The 17482-nt window shown below is 40.2% G+C and overlaps 1 protein-coding gene across 1 annotated transcript; it reads left to right on the top strand.

Moving 5' to 3' along the window:
• Positions 1 to 2246: 2246 nt before the first annotated feature.
• LOC126106558 (uncharacterized) lies at positions 2247 to 17055 on the top strand. The gene is made up of 2 exons (XM_049912896.1): positions 2247 to 2299; positions 16071 to 17055. Exons 1-2 carry the CDS (start codon positions 2295 to 2297, stop codon positions 16831 to 16833), a joined length of 768 nt encoding a protein of 255 aa, XP_049768853.1. The 5' UTR covers positions 2247 to 2294; the 3' UTR covers positions 16834 to 17055.
• The last annotated feature ends 427 nt before the right edge of the window (positions 17056 to 17482 follow it).

The following is a 17482-nucleotide window of genomic DNA, read 5'->3' as shown; positions in this document are numbered from 1 at the left end:
ATCTGTAGTAACCGGCACGCATGGGTACTGCGTTGTCGACGGAATCGTCGTCGCTTCTGTTGCACAAGGAGGGAAGTTACAGGACAGCTAGTGACTTACATTTAAATGCTTCATTTGTTGAAAAAAAAAGGCTATAAATCTCCAGGGTGTATTTAGTGTGTCCGTAGTATACAGGGTGGTCCATTGATAGTGACGGGGCCAAATATCTCACGAAATAAGAATCAAACGAAAAAGCTACATAGAACGAAACTCGTCTAGCTTGAAGGGGGAAACCAGATGGCGCTATGGTTGGCCCTCTAGATGGCGCTGCCATAGGTCAAACGGATTTTTTTCAATAGGAACCCCCATTTTTCATTACATATTCGTGTAGTACGTAAAGAAATATGAATGTTTTAGTTGGACCACTTTGTTATAGATGGCACTGTAATAGTCACAAACGTAACATTCCGACAGTGCGGACGGTATTTGCTTCGTGATACATTACCCGTCTTAAAATGGACCGTTTACCAGTTGCGGAAAAGGCCGATATCGTGTTGATGTATGGCTATTGTGATCAAAATGCCCAACGGGCGTGTGCTATGTATGCTGCTCGGTACCCTGGACGACATCTTCCAAGTGTCCGGACCGTTCGCCGGATAGTTACGTTATTTAAGGAAACAGGAAGTGTTAGCCACATGTGAAACGTCAACCACGACCTGCAACAAATGATGATGCCCAAGTAGGTGTTTTAGCTGCTGTCGCGGCTAATCCGCACATCAGTAGCAGACAAATTGCGCGAGAATCGGGAATCTCAAAAACGTCAATGTTGAGAACGCTACATCAACATCGATTGCACCTGTACCATATTTCTATGCACCAGGAATTGCATGGCGACGACTTTGAACGTCGTGTACAGTTCTGCCACTGGTCACAAGAGAAATTACGGGACGATGACAGATTTTTTGCTCGCGTTTTATTTAGCGACGAAGCGTCATTCACCAACAGTGGTAACAGTGGTAACGTAAACCGGCTGGGCAACGGAAAATCCACGATGGCTGCGACAAGTGGAACATCAGCGACCTTGGCGGGTTAATGTATGGTGCGGCATTATGGGAGGAAGGATAATTGGCCCCCATTTTATCGATGGCAATCTAAATGGTACAATGTATGCTGATTTCCTACGTAATGTTCTACCGATGTTACTACAATATGTTTCACTGCATGACAGAATGGCGATGTACTTTCAACATTATGGATGTCCGGCACATAGCTCGCGTGCGGTTGAAGCGGTATTGAATAGCATATTTGGTGACGGGTGGATTGGTCGTTCACCGGATCTGACGTCCCCGGATTTCTTTCTGTGGAGAAAGTTGAAGGAAATTTGCTATCGCGATGCACCGACAACGCCTGACAACATGCGTCAGCGCATTGTCAATGCATGTGCGAACATTACGGAAGGCGAACTACTCGCTGTTGAGAGGAATGTCGTTACACGTTTTGCCAGATGTATTGAGGTTGAAGGACATCATTTTGAGCATTTATTGCATTAATGTGGTATTTACAGGTAATCACGCTGTAACAGCATGCGTTCTCAGAAATGATAAGTTCACAAAGGTACATGTATCACATTGGAACAACCGAAATAAAATGTTCAAACGTACCTACGTTCTGTATTTTAATTTAAAAAACCTACCTGTTACCAACTGTGCGTCTAAAATTGTGAGCAATATGTTTGTGACTATTACAGCGCCATCTATCACAATGACTGTAGCGCCTAGAACCGCACGGCCACTCCGGCCGGCTCAGTGCTAACAGACAAGCAACACTGCGTGAAACATGCGCTAGAACAGTGGGGCGAAATTAGGCGTTAATGGGATTTGGCAGCAGACGACCGACGTGAAAGTCTTCGCAGGAGATCCCCTTCAGCGCGACTTCTGGTCCCGCAACCGTGTCGATAGAATCCTAGACGACTGGAAAAAACCTGTAGTGTACATCAGTTTTTATAATTTGTATGGATTAGAAGCATCACAAACACCGAGAATGCTCAAGTTGGAATCTTATTATTGATTTTCTTCATTTAGCAAGGGGACTAAAGATAAATATTAATTTCACTGCGTTTCGGCTGTATCACTTGGCGAACCGCCTCGTCTTATCTAGCGGGATATGTCTGGAACATTTGAGAGAGTAGGGCGTGGTCTCTAGAGATAAGCGGAAACGATAAGATTAGGCCATCTTGAATAAAATATGCGGAACTTGTGCTGTGATGACTGAATCTAGCATCTCGAGGTGAACAGGTGAACAGTAGCAGGTTGAGTATGGGGTACGTATATTATGCTAATCTTGTGTGTCGAATTTGTTGTCTTAATCGTAGTGCAATTTGAGAGAGTTTTACACCACATGCGATTCACTTTTATTTATAAGAACATGTTACGTGCCTCGGTAGCTCAGGTTGGTAACGCACGCCTGTGGGGTGACTCCTAACTCGCTGGTGGGACTGTCCGAATCCTTGTTGTGGATGAAATTTTCACTGCCAGTATTTGGCCAGCAAGGGTAGGAGAAGTAGTGTCGTAAGGTTTCTCATCACCAGTCCTTGCGCCAATATGTTGTTGTTGTGGTCTTCAGTCCAGAGAGTGGTTTGATGCAGCTCTCCATGCTACTCTATCCAGTGCAAGGTTCTTCATCTCCCAGTACCTACTGCAACCTACATCCTTCTGAATCTGTTTAGTGTATTCATCTCTTGGTTTCCCTCTACGACTTTTACCCTACATGCTGCCTTCCAATAGTAAATTGGTCATCCCTTGATGCCTCAGAATATGCCCTACCAACCGATCCCTTCTTCTAGTCAAGTTGTTCCACAAATTTCTCTAATCTCCAATTCTATTCAGTACCTCCTCATTATTTACGTGCTCTACCCATCTAATCTTCAGCATTCTTCTGTAGCACCACATTTCGAAAGCTTCTATTCTCTTCTTATCAAAACTATTTATCGTCCATGTTTCACTTCCATACATGGCTACACTCCATACAAATACTTTCAGAAACGACTTCCTGACACTTAAATCAATACTCGATGTTAACAAATTTCTCTTCTTCAGAAACGCTTTCCTTGCCACTGCCAGTCTACATTTTATATCCTCTCTACTTGGACCATCATCAGTTATTTTGCTCCCCAAATAGCAAAACTAATTTACTACTTTAAGCGTCTCATTTCCTAATCTAATTCCCTCAGCATCACCTGATTTAATTCGACTAAGTTCCATTATCCTCGTTTTCCTTCTGTTGATGCTCATCTTATACCCTCCTTTCAAGACACTGTCCATTCCGTTCAACTGCTCTTCCAAGTCCTCCGCCGTCTCTGACAGAATCACACTGTCATCGGCGAACTTCAAAGTTTTTATTTCTTCTCGATGGATTTTAATACCTACTCCGAATTTTTCTTTTGTTTCCTTTACTGCTTGCTAAATATACAGATTGAATAACATCGGGGAGAGGCTACAACCCTGTCTGACTCCCTTCCCAACCACTGCTTCCCTTTCATGCCCCTCGACTCTTGTAGCTGCCATCTGGTTCTTGTACAAATTGTAAATAGCGTTTCGCTCTCTGTATTTTACCCCAGCCACGTTCAGAATTTGAAAGAGAGTATTCCAACCAACATTGTCAAAAGTTTTCTCCAAGTCTACAAATGCTAGAAACGTAGGTTTGCCTTTCCTTACTCTTTCTTCTAAGATAAGTCGTAGGGTGAGTATTGCCTCACGTGTTCCAACATTACTACGGAATCCAAATTATCTTCCCCGAGGTCGGCTTCTACCATTTCTTTCATTCATCTGTATTGAATTCGCGTTAGTATTTTACAGCCGTGGCTTATTAAACGGATTGTTCGGTAATTTTCACATCTGTCGACACCTGCTTTCTTTGGGATTGGAGTTATTATATTCTTCTTGAAGTCTGGCGGTATTTCGTCTGTCTCATACATCTTGCTCGCCAGATGGTAGAGTTTTGTTAGGCCTGGCTCTGCCAAGGCTGTCAGCAGTTCTAATGGAATGTTGTCTACTCCTGGGGCCTTGTTTCGACACAGGTCCTTCAGTGCTGTGTTAAAATTCTTCACGCAGTATCATATTTTCTTTTTCATCTTCATGTACATTCTTCTACATTTCTATAATATTGTCTTCAAGTACATCGCCCTTGTATAGACCCTCTATACACTCCTTCCACCTTTCTGCTTTCCCTTCTTTGCTTAGAACTGAGTTTCCATCTGAGCTCTTCATATTCATACAAGTGGTTCTCTTTTCTCCAAAGGTCTCTTTAATTTTACTGTAGGCACTATCTATTTTAATCCTAGTGATATGGGCCTCTACATCCTCACATTTGTCCTCTAGCCATCCCTGCTTAGCCATTTTGCAGTTCCTGTCGATCTCATTTTTGTGACGTTTGTATTCCTTTCTGCGTGCTTCATTTACTGCATTTTTATATTTTCTCCTTTCACCAATTAAATTCAATATCTCTTCTGTTACCCAAGGATTTCTATTTGCCCTCGTCTTTTTACCTACTTGATCCTCTGCTACCTTCACTATTTCATCTCTCAAAGCTATCCATTCTTGTTCTACTGTATTTCTTTCTCCTATTCTTGTCAATCGTTCCCTAATACTCCCCCTGAAGCTCTCTACAACCTCCGGTTCTTTCAGTTTGTCCAGGTCCCATCTCCTCAAATTCCAATATATTTGATTAAATTCCAAAAACTCGGAGCAGCGTGTCACGAAGTGAGGGCATGTGATGGTCATCCGTCCATTGGATGGGGACGTTAAGCTCAGTGGCGCCCTTGGTGATTTACTAGCAGGCCAGGAGCACACTGTGTGCCAGATTTCACAATCTCCCATCTCTCATCATTTCCAACACTAACCTTAGACGACCAGAGTTGTAAAACTACTGTAGGTTTCCATAGACTACTGTAGTTTTACTAGTAGCTCCAGTCAGTTAAGGTAATACCCACATTACCTGTATGTCGGGTGTGTTGCATACCTATTGGGCGCTAACCTCATAATGATCACTTTCTTTATGTATGCAATCAGAGTCTTATTAGATTCCAGCAAAGAACAAAAGCAGTGAACCAACCTACAGAACAATTTCATTCTACATAGTTGTCGCCCTGTCTGTTACAAAACAAGAAACAGTAGTTACATAAAAACTGAAATAGTCAATGTTCAGTTAAGGTTTTATTCTAAAATTGTTCATTTGTAATATGAAGCAGTGATGTAGTAAAACTAAAGAAAAGAATACGATTTATCATTTAACGCTAGAAAACGTAATTTCGTCAACAAAAAGGTAAAATAAAAAAAACACACAAAACAAAAATATATCAAACATCGCTTCAATTCTTCGTCGAACGTGTGTGAGACATGTTTTTGTTACTCATAAAGAACTTTGGCATTTATCGATAATAACTCTTGCCCTTGATCATGGTGAAGAATTTGCTACTGAGTACAAAATAACAAGCAATAATAACATATATTTTTTGTGTCTATGGATGTGAACTGTACTTGCATCGGAAGAAATTGCTTTGGTTAGACAAAATCTCAGAATTTACGTTGTCAACTAATTTGCATTACGTATAAAAGGCAATTTTTAGCCTCTAAGGATATGAAATACGCAACAAAAAGAGCGTACGGCATTGTTGGCCGGGAGGCCCCTATTGGGGGAAGTTCGGCCGCGAAGTGGTAGTCTTATTTCAGTCGATGCCACATTGGGCGACTTGCGCGCCGGTGATGAGGATGAAATGATGATGACAGCACAACATCCAGTCCACGAGCGGAGAAAATGTCCAACCCGGCCGGGAATCGAACCTGGACCCACTGCATGGGAGGCAAGCACGTTACCACCTTTTTTTTTTTTTTAAAAAAAATTTGATTTTGTTCTACAGGGTGATTCAAAAAGAATACCACAACTTTAAAAATGTGTATTTAATGAAAGAAACATAATATAACCTTCTGTTATACATCATTACAAAGAGTATTTAAAAAGGTTTTTTTTTTCACTCAAAAACAAGTTCAGAGATGTTCAATATGGCCCCCTTCAGACACTCGAGCAATATCAACCCGATACTCCAACTCGTTCCACACTCTCTGTAGCATATCAGGCGTAACAGTTTGGATAGCTGCTGATATTTCTCGTTTCAAATCATCAATGGTGGCTGGAAGAGGTGGCCGAAACACCATATCCTTAACATACCCCCATAAGAAAAAATCGCAGGGGGTAAGATCAGGGCTTCTTGGAGGCCAGTGATGAAGTGCTCTGACACGGGCTGCCTGGCGGCCGATCCATCGCCTCGGGTAGTTGACGTTCAGGTTTCATAACTAACCTTTTTCGTAGGACTCTCCATACAGTTGATTGTGGAATTTGCAGCTCTCTGCTAGCTCTACGAGTCGATTTTCCTGAGCTGCGAACAAATGCTTGCTGGATGCGTGCTACATTTTCATCACTCGTTCTCGGCCGTCCAGAACTTTTCCCTTTGCACAAACACCCATTCTCTGTAAACTGTTTATACCAACGTTTAATACACCACCTATCAGGAGGTTTAACACCATACTTCCTTCGAAATGCACGCTGAACAACTGTCGTCGATTCACTTCTGCCGTACTCAATAACACAAAAAGCTTTCTGTTGAGCGGTCGCCATCTTAGCATCAACGGACGCTGACGCCTAGTCAACAGCGCCTCAAGCGAACAAATGTACAACTAAATGAAACTTTATAGCTCCCTTAATTCGCCGACAGATAGTGCTTAGCTCTGCCTTTTGTCGTTGCAGAGTTTTAAATTCCTAAAGTTGTGGTATTCTTTTTGAATCACCCTGTATATTGTTCGTTGAATTTGTTCAGGGCGGACGTCCGATGACACCCGTTCAGTTTGTTCGTTGATTCGTTCGCTCAGTTTTTTTTTATTACAAAGTACCCAGCTAAGCAGGCGGACGTGAAATACGCAATGGACTAACACTGAGTAATGTGCGGTATCAATTATGTTCAAAATAACCAACCGAACAAACAACAAAACAAAGGGAAGCATGGTCTTCCATTTTCTCTCTTACACATTCATTTGTATTTCTTTCCCTGCTAATTCTTCCAATACTACTGATAATTCTAACATTTATTACGTCATCTATGTATTGTACGAAAATTACCGAACCATGGTTTTGGCAGAGCGCAACTTTAGACGCAACACTACACACACACACACATTACAGTCACCTACACGTAACAGATACACTTACTCACACGACTGTCGTACTTCGCGTCCGAGAGGTGCCAGCGGGAATAACGAAAACCTTTCTGCCGGCCGGAGTGGCCGAACGGTTCTAGGCGCTACAGTCTGGAACCGCGCGACCGCTACGGTCGCAGGTTCGAATCCTGCCTCGGGCATGGATGTGTGTGGTGTCCTTAGATTCGTTAGGTTTAAGTAGTTCTAAGTTCTAGGGGACTGATGACCTCAGAAGTTAAGTGGGATAGTGCTCAGAGCCATTTCAACCATTTTTGAAAACCTTTCCAATTAGGCGGCTGAACCTGCTCTTCGAGGTCTCCCAGCCCTTCGTGCCATACGACTTTACGTACTTCACCAGAAAATGTCGAGTTGAGGCGAAGATGCGCTGGCTTTACCAGCCGTTTTGCTTGTGTTACGAAGAAGGAGGAAACGCGACACATGGAGTAAGGAGTGGTTAAAGAAACGGAAATATCAGACGCATATTATGTATTCTCAGTAAACACGTTACGGAACCTGTCTCCCACTCTCCCCATGTTTATGTTTCTTCTTTGTCTCCCTATATAATATTGTATTCTTTGACTTTTCCTGCATTACACTGCAACCTTTGTACATAATGTAATCTAGCAGGACAAAATAAAAATTAAATCAGGTCAAATCACTGGCGAATGCTTGCTCAAGCCTCCTTACTCTTGGTATACACGCTGAATCATGCACACTCCGAAAGTTGTCTTTAAATAATAAAAATATGACTGAAGTACTCTGTTTCTGATTGCAGGCCAGTGCTGTGATAGTAACTGAACTGTCGTAATGAAAAGAGTAGTCTCATACTGTAAAAGTTAGCACTCTGACTATAAGAATTTTCTTTATTTTTATTTTATTTTATTTATTTATTTATTTTCGAGTTCCGTGGATCCTTGACGCGAATGTATTGCTAGGATGTAGAACCTGTCAGGTTATTACGGTAATAGCCACATATAGATGATCATGAAGCAACCAATTTAACATATATAAGCAGTTACATGAAAAAGGACATCCACATGTCCAATAATTACACAGAAAAATTCAGATAACACGGATAATAGTACAGTAACGACATAGATGATTGCATAAGTAATAGTGCAGTAATGATATAGATGATTACATAAACAAATTTAAAGTAATTCATCTAAAAAATATTCTGCCAACAAGTGAAATGCTAATCTACATAATCAGTTCTATTAGAAATGCATTAAAATAAACAAAAATTCAAGAAGTATTACACATTATCAAAGAATTTCTGTAAAGAATAGAAAGAATTATCCAAAAGATAAAGTCATAGTTTTGTTTTGAATTTATTAGGATCCCCAATGACTGATTTGATATGGACAGGAAGTTTGTTGAACACTTTTATACTTGAATAATGAACTCCTTTCTGCACCAAGCTGAGATTTTTTAAATCTTTGTGAAGATCATATTTTCTTCTTGTATTATGATCATGATACGCACTATTCATCTTGTAAATTGCATAATTTTTGTTCACGAAGCACATTAGTGACAAGATGTATTGACAAGGCATGGTGAGGATCCCCAGCTGTTTGAATACATTTCTGCAAGAAGATCTAGGATGCACTCTACTCATAATCCTGATAACTCTCTTCTGTGCAACAAAGACTTTATTTGCTTGCGGTTGATTTCCCCAGAATATGATGCCATATGTCATAAGTGACTGGAAATAACCAACATATGTAGTTTTGATTGTTTCCATGTCACAAACAGATGCAATTGAGCGAATGAAAAATGCTGCTGAATTCAGTCTTTTACATAGGTCAGTGATGTGGACAGACCAGTTTAGTTTGTTATCAATATGTGAACCCAGAAATTTGGAAGATACAACTTTCACTATTTCTTTGTCTCCACATTTTATTTCAACATTTTCGATTTTTTTGTTTACTGTTTGAAACTCAGTGAAATGAGTCTTATTAACATTGAGGGACAGACCATTTGCAGTGAACCAATCTAGAACTTCTTGGAATATAGGGGTCGTGATGTTCTCTAGACTGCAGTTGGGTACCTTGTCAATCATAATGGTTGTGTCATCTGGAAATAGGGTGAAATGTGGTTTTTGGGTCAACACCATGAGAGGTCATTTACAAAGCTGATTGTGTGATATTTCTTGTACTTGTCAGCTCTTGCAGTCTTCAGGACAGTGTGGATGACATTTTTCCAAAAGTCATATGGTATATCGCCAGACTTATAAATGCTACACACCAAAAATCGTTTTGTTAGCACTTTCCCAATGATTTTAGGAACTGTGAGGGAATTTTATCTATCCCTTCAGTCTTATTTCATCTTACGTCTTCCAAAACTCTTTTAAATTCTGATTTTAGTACTGGATCCCCTATTTGGTTTATAGTGATTCCTGTTTCTTCTTCCGTCACGTCATGTTGCTGAAGGTTGTTTTGGCTTTTCTGTATATGCTGAGTCAGCCCTTCCGATAATCATTTCTCTTTAGCTTTCTTCACATTTTTCATGCAGCTGTTTCGTCTTAGGTTCCTTGCACTTCCTATTTATTTCATTCCTCCATGGACTATAATCACTTTAAAATACATCTAAATTGCTTCTGAAATGAAAATTGTTGTAGTAAACATATCCAAGCATGTAGACGAAGCTACATTAGTTTGAATGGAAGCCACAAAATTGAACCATATGGCAAATACTTTTTGTCTGGTGTATCAAACGTAGAGACAATGGATTAAGCACATTTAACAAGTCTTGATTCATCTGTAATTTTTAGTTTTTATAATTTGTAATCAGAATACGCCAGATTTAAGCCAAGCCTGACTTCATCCGATAGATTGTGCTGTGTATGATCAATGGACTAAATACAGGCTTATTCTAAAAGATTGACCAACTTTCAAAACTTCGCATTTATTGAAGTACAAATCTGAAACGAACAAGCTTTATACCAACGAAAAGGGGGAGTTTCAAAGCTTTTTTCAGAATGTTTCATATCAATTTAATCATCATCATCATCATCATCATCATCATCATCATTATCATTTAAGACTGATTATGCCTTTCAGCGTTCAGTCTGGAGCATAGCCCCCCTTATACAGTTTCTCCATGATCCCCTATTCAGTGCTAACATTGGTGCCTCTTCTGATGTTAAACCAATTACTTCAAAATCATTCTTAACCGAATCCAGGTACCTTCTCCTCGGTCTGCCCCGACTCCTCCTACCCTCTACTGCTGAATCCATGAGTCTCTTGGGTAACCTTGCTTCTCTCATGCGTGTAACATGACCCCACCATCTAAGCCTGTTCGCCCTGATTGCTACATCTATAGAGTTCATTTCCAGTTTTTCTTTGATTTCCTCATTGTGGACACCCTCTTGCCGTTGTTCCCATCTACTAGTACCTGCAATCATCCTAGCTACTTTCATATCCGTAACCTCAACCTTGTTGATAAGGTAACCTGAATCCACCCAGCTTTCGCTCCCATACAACAAAGTTGGTCGAAAGATTGAACGGTGCACAGATAACTTAGTCTTGGTACTGACTTCCTTCTTGCAGAACAGAGTAGATCGTAGCTGAGCGCTCACTGCATTAGCTTTGCTACACCTCGCTTCCAGCTCTTTCACTATGTTGCCATCCTGTGAGAATATGCATCCTAAGTACTTGAAACCGTCCACCTGTTCTAACTTTGTTCCTCCTATTAGGCACTCAATCCGTTTATATTTCTTTCCCACTGACATTACTTTCGTTTTGGAGACGCTAATCTTCATATCATAGCCCTTACATTTCTGATCTAGCTCTGAAATATTACTTTGCAAACTTTCAATCGAATCTGCCATCACAACTAAGTCATCCGCATATGCAAGACTGCTTATTTTGTGTTCACATATCTTAATCTCACCCATTGTTTTCAACATATGATCCATAAATAATATGAACAACAGTGGAGACAGGTTGCAGCCTTGTCTTACCACTGAAACTACTCTGAACCATGAACTCAATTTACCGTCAACTCTAACTGCTGCCTGACTATCCATGTAAAGACCTTTAATTGCTTGCAAAAGTTTGCCTCCTATTCCATAATCTTGTAGAACAGACAATAACTTCCTCCTAGGAACCCGGTCATATGCCTGTTCTAGATCTATAAAGCATAGATACAATTCCCTGTTCCACTCACAACACTTCTCCATTATTTGCCGTAAGCTAAAGGTTTAATAATTTAATATATTTAATAATTTGTAATAATTTGTAATTAATTATTTTTTAATAATTATTTAATGATTAGAAATGTGACAAGTGTTATAAACCTTCAATGTGGCCACTGTTGGCTGCACGGCAAACATCGATGTGGTAGCCAAACTCGTCCCACACACTCGAAAGCATATCTGCTGTTATTGAGTGCACAGCAGCAGCGATCCGGTTCTGCAGATTGTTCAGAGTGATTTGTAGAGGCGGGATGTAAACAGCTTCCTTTACATAACCCAATAAGAAATAGATGCAGGGTGTGAGATGAGGAGATCTCAGTGGCCTTAAGTGCAGAGCCAGGTCCTCAAGTCCCCTGCGGCTGATCCAGCGCTGAGGAAGGAAATCGTTAAAAAAGTCTCGTACATCACCGTGCGGAACTCCGGGCTAGTGGAAAATTAAGTTCTGGGAATCTTCCATAACTCGAGGGAATAGCCTTTCTTCCAACACGTCCAAGTACGTGATTTCCATCGAAGTTCTTTCCACAAAGAAAAATGGTCCATAAACCTTTGTACAGCATACGGCACAGAATGCACTGATCTTCGGTGAGCCTCTTTTGTGTTGCAATGGTGAATGTAGATTATCCAAACACCATATGTGAATATTGTGTCTGTTGACTTTTCCGCTAACGTGGAACGTCACTTCATCGCTAAAAATTACACACTGTATGAATGTGTCACCCTCCATCTTTGCTAGCACATAACCAGAAAATGCGAGACACTACTCTTTGTCATCGGGGTTGAGAGCCTGCACAAGTTGTAATCGGTAGGGCTTGTACAGCAAACGCTGTCTCAGAACTTTCCATAAAGTTGTTTGGGGTATTTCAAGTTCTCAACTGGCTCTATTACTAAACTTACTGGGAATGCGCACAAAACTTTCTTGAATCCGTCAGACTCTGGGGCGCCCGCAGGGGGGGGGGGGGGGGGGGGGGGCAGTAGGGGCTGTTCCCCCTAGTGAGACTTCTTTCAGTTTACAAATATAAAAAATACCTGTAACAGTAGAACTCAGTTATGTATGATTTAAAATACCTGTAAAATTACCACTAAAATAACCGGAAAATATCGATAAAATGACGTAAAAATGTTATAAAAAACATATGTAAACAGAATTACAGGATGAACTAGAGGAATGAAAAACGTTAAAGGAGAATCGAACTAAAATTAAAAAATGATGATAAATTTAAAAATTGTGTGTTTTTCTTTAAGAAATCTCGTTCGTTGAAAATGTGCACAATTATTATATATATCCATCTTACAGCTACTGCCTACGAAGTATCTTTATTTTTATTTCTACACCCACATGGTAGAAATTAACAACAGCAAGTGAGGCAATGATGGGAATAATCAGTTGAACCAGCAGTTTATTGTTAACTTTTACAAATGCTTTATTGAGCAACATTTAAGCGTTTGTTCGTTCTTAACATATTAAAAGAATCAGTTGTGTCATAAAGGGACGTTAAACACAAACGTAAAAAATGATATCTTTCTTGAAAAACAATCTACGATACAGTATCTATATGACGAAAAATACAAAATTAAAGATAGATATCTGTAGCCGGAATATTTGAGATTTTAGTAACTGTAAACAATCTGATAAGGAAAGACCGTTTACATGTTAACAAACTCTGGGCATTACTAATAAGCTATAATAATATAAAGCGATTCTGCCGATCGACAAACTACTACATGTGTACGTGGTCCCATTAAGAGTGGTACCCATGGTGAGAGTTCCATCTCGAAAATGTTGACTTATAGGCTACTAAAATGTCACCCTCTCTGTTCCCACCTCACTAGGTACAAACCTCTTCATAAACCTCAACTGGCAACACAATACAGTTGCACAGCAACTCGGCAAAATTTTATTCTTTCAAATTTCAAATAATGGTTAACAATTGTCAGACATTAATTTAAATTAGCGTATTGTATTATGTTCCTTCGTTTGCTGAAGAAGTGTTCGAGGGTACTGTGTGGCCACTAATATCGCTACTTGTCTGTAGAAGTAGGCAGTATTCGTCATTGGAACTACTGTCAACGAACGTGATCTAGCAGGGTGTGGCGCGAGCTGCCTTCATTTCCGGAACGTTCTAGGTGAGTCTTGCTATGTTCAAATAGGAACATATCGCATAAATATTTCCACATCCATCGCAAGAAACAATTATGAATGGTAAGAAAACAATTTATTGTCAGAATACGGTTCGGAAACATTAAATCTAAAATCTGGGTTCAAATGGTTCAAATGGCTCTGAGCACTATGGGACTTAACAGCTATGGTCATCAGTCCCCTAGAACTTAGAACTACTTAAACCTAACTAACCTAAGGACAGCACACAACACCCAGCCATCACGAGGCAGAGAAAATCCCTGGCCCCGTCGGGAATCGAACCCGGGAACCCGGGCGTGGGAAGCGAGAACGCTACCGCACGACCACGAGATGCGGGCAAATCTGGGAATATATATATATATATATATATATATATATATATATATATATATATATATATATATATATTTTCACCACACACTATATATAAATATATATATATTTTTTTTTTGTGTGTGGTGAAAATTTTTGCCCCTGCTGAGACAAAAACCTACGGGCGCCCCTGGTCGGACATCATCCTCTGACACTCTCTGTCGGCCTTTGCTTTTCCTCTGCACGCACTCCCAGTATGTTTAGAGTGCTTAAACCAACGAATAATGTTTTCGCGAGTTGGTTGTTGAATACCGAATTTGGTAAGAAATGCCCGCTGCACCGCGATTTGCGACTCACTTTTCGCGAACACAAGAACGCAGGAAACCTTGTGCTTCACAGTCGCCATCTCACTCACAACTGACAGGGAAACGGGATGACGGCCATATTGCCGCGCAAACTCTACCGGCCGCGTCGGAAACCATCACCGCCCGTTCGCCGCCGCCCGCCAAACACTTTGAAACTTCCTCTTTTCTTTGGTACAAAGCTCGTTCTTTTCGGATTTGAACTTGAATACATACAAATGTTTGAAAATGGGTCCATCATTTAGAATAACCGTGTATATAAAATAAAGTGACAATGAGATAAACAGCGAGACCTTCCGAGTAAAATGGGTTAACCCATTAGCGCCGGAATTAATTTTTTCGTGATTTTTTAAAACAATTTGCGTTATTATGTCTGTAAAAGGCATAAATTACACAACAGAGTTGTTTCGACAAAAGTCATTACCGCCATTAGCGAGATATTTGATGTTGACATATGGCAACACTAGGCCCTTTCACTACCTAAATTTATGTGGATTACAGCTTCAACTAAAATAAGTAGGTTATTGAAATTTCTTATTACATATACAAGTTTTGTGCAAATTTATTATTCAGTCTTCATCATACAGTTGATACTTTGTAACACAGTACAATTAATAATCGAAAATCAAATCTTGAACTCAGCATTATTTTACATGAAATCGAATAAAACAGTCAATACACAATCCTACATTACACTTTGAACACATTGTTCTCACAATAGTTTTACAGTCCTCTTGTGCACACCTTTTCTTCTTCTTTCCTTCTGTGTGCTGGATGAGGTGGTCAGTCTTATCAAACCTAATTGAATCTGATATGCGGCTGTCGGAACATGTCCTTGATGCAGATGGTCTCCCAGCTCCTTTTGGTAAAGCTTGGTGTCTTTGCAAGTACAGTGTTGCTAATTCTATCTTGAAATCAAGCTGAGAAATAATTTGGTTTCTTGCTTTATTATACAAAATCCAACTGTTTTGTATCGCGACATCTAACATCCATGTAAAGAGACACCAGTACAATTTCTTGCTTCTTATTGCTATGCGATAACATGTTAGATTCTGATCCATCTGATCAGTACCTCCCATATATGTATTATATTTGGTTACCAGTTTTGGTCTGGGAATCATTATATTTCGCTTTTTTAGTTGCGAGAATGTCTTGACTTGGCCAACTTCTTGTGCACCACATGAAAAGCAGATCATTGTGACAACTGAGTTGTCCAGCCATCGCACATACAATAATCCATCACTCTTCTCTATTGCTGTCTCAAAATATCCCCGATCTTTCTTGGAAAATAATTTTGGGGCTCAACAAACACATCACCTTCAATATCGTCATTATAAAGATTCTCCAGCGCCTCAGCAAGCGAGAAACCTCTTCTAAAACAAAAAAGAGAAAATTCGTCCTTTTACTGAGTACAAGTGCCTAGCGTTGCCATATGGCAACACCGACGTTCAAACGGCCTAAATGAACGTAATTTATTTCACAGCAAGCAGTAACCTCCAAAGAATATATATTTCGATATTTAAAGCACAACCATACTAAAAAACCAAATTATATATCGTAAGTTACTGTGTAAAACATACTTACTCGACCTTATACTCCATTTTTCTTCGTCATTCAGCAAACAATGACTGCCAGCACTGCTTACGCCGCAGAATTTAAATGTATTGTTAAAACTGTTGCATTGTAGCGATCTTTACAGTCTTGCGGAATAGAATCCAGTGCTGCCAACACTCTCGCTTCGTTGATGTCCTGGAATCAACGATTTAAAAAAAAAAACTGATACAAACGTTGCCATATGGCAACACACGGCGCTAATGGGTTCTCTTTCTTTTTTACAGGGACTCAGAGAAAGGATCACGAAAGACAGGCGACGAGTTCGACTACGAAGTGCTGGTGACTGTGCTGGTCTTTCTTCGGTGCCTCAGAAAACAGCTACCCGAATTCAAGGTCACGTGCAATGCCTACGAAACGAGCATGTTTAACGACGTCGGCGTGATCTGGAGCGGCAGCCGCTGCAAATACGCCCTGTTCGTGCAGCTGAAGCACATTACGTCGAAGGAATCTGAACCGATAAAAAAAGTTGACCTATTTTCGTCGAGTAGTAATAATAAATCCGATTTCAACATCAACAAGTACCACGATTACTACAAAAGAGTCGAGAAGCGTTTAAGAGACACCGGTATTCAGTACTCACTGGTGGTCTCAACAAACGTCTCCATGCACGAAAACGCCTGGGACTACTTCGACGAACGAGAGACAGATGCTCTCGTGGGTGCGGAACTTCTGCACACCGGCGGCTGTATTTTCGAGCTCGACCCCGTGGAAGTTAAAAATAATTTTGATCCCGGTTTTATGGAACGCTTCTTCATGTTCTGTGGACAGAAGGGCGTGAAAGAAATTAGGGTTGAAATCTGCAAGGAACTCAAGCAGCTGTTAGGATCTGAAGCTGCGGAAATCAACAATGCGTGCAAAGAATTGTGCGAGCGTGTGAAGAAATGGAAGCAAAGACTATGTACAAACCCTGAAAACCTAACATGTAGCTGGTCTGAGTGGAAAGACATTGAAAACAAATACAAATCTAGTTCTTGTACTATTTCGTGAGGCTGTTGGTAATTTTTTCCATTATCTTTACTATTAAACAGTTAACGCTTTAGATATCTTATTTGACATTGGTGGAAGGCAAACTCAAATATTCTTTCTGTCCGTAACTGGAATGTAAAAACATCGTATTTCAAGTATTATTGTGACTGTAGATACAGATAAGAACATATATTAAACACTGTATTGCTGCCTATATGTGTGATATAGCCTAGAGCCAATAAATCTATATAAAAAAAGCTTACTTTTCTTTGTCTTTATGTCAGTCTGAGAAATCTTTAGGGTTCAGGACATGACACCTACAGTGGTGGGTGAATCGGTTGCTGGCGGATTGGGATGGAACCTTGTTTCCCTGATGAGGCAGGAGCTATGGAGGTGTTGGTAAGTGGAATCGCGCGGCTCTAACAACCCTACCACAACAAAGGTCAAAAATTAATTATGAATGTAGTGTTGCTGACGCTGCTAAATATTGCATTTTCGGGCTACAACAAAGTTATATTATGTGGCAGGTGTCATTAGAGCGCAGTTAATAGTCATTTCTTGAAATAATGTATAAACTAGGCACTCATCTTTTCGTGTTTCCCACGCTGGTCTCGTTGTGAACTCATGGCTCAATCGTCGAAAATCTAGGTAGTGATGATTCCAAGCTCGG

The sequence above is a fragment of the Schistocerca cancellata genome, chromosome 10 (genome assembly GCF_023864275.1).
Source record: "Schistocerca cancellata isolate TAMUIC-IGC-003103 chromosome 10, iqSchCanc2.1, whole genome shotgun sequence".
Classification (NCBI taxonomy): Eukaryota; Metazoa; Arthropoda; class Insecta; order Orthoptera; family Acrididae; genus Schistocerca; species Schistocerca cancellata.
Note: the sequence above shows the minus strand (reverse complement) of the source record. Positions and strands in the feature narration are given on the sequence as shown.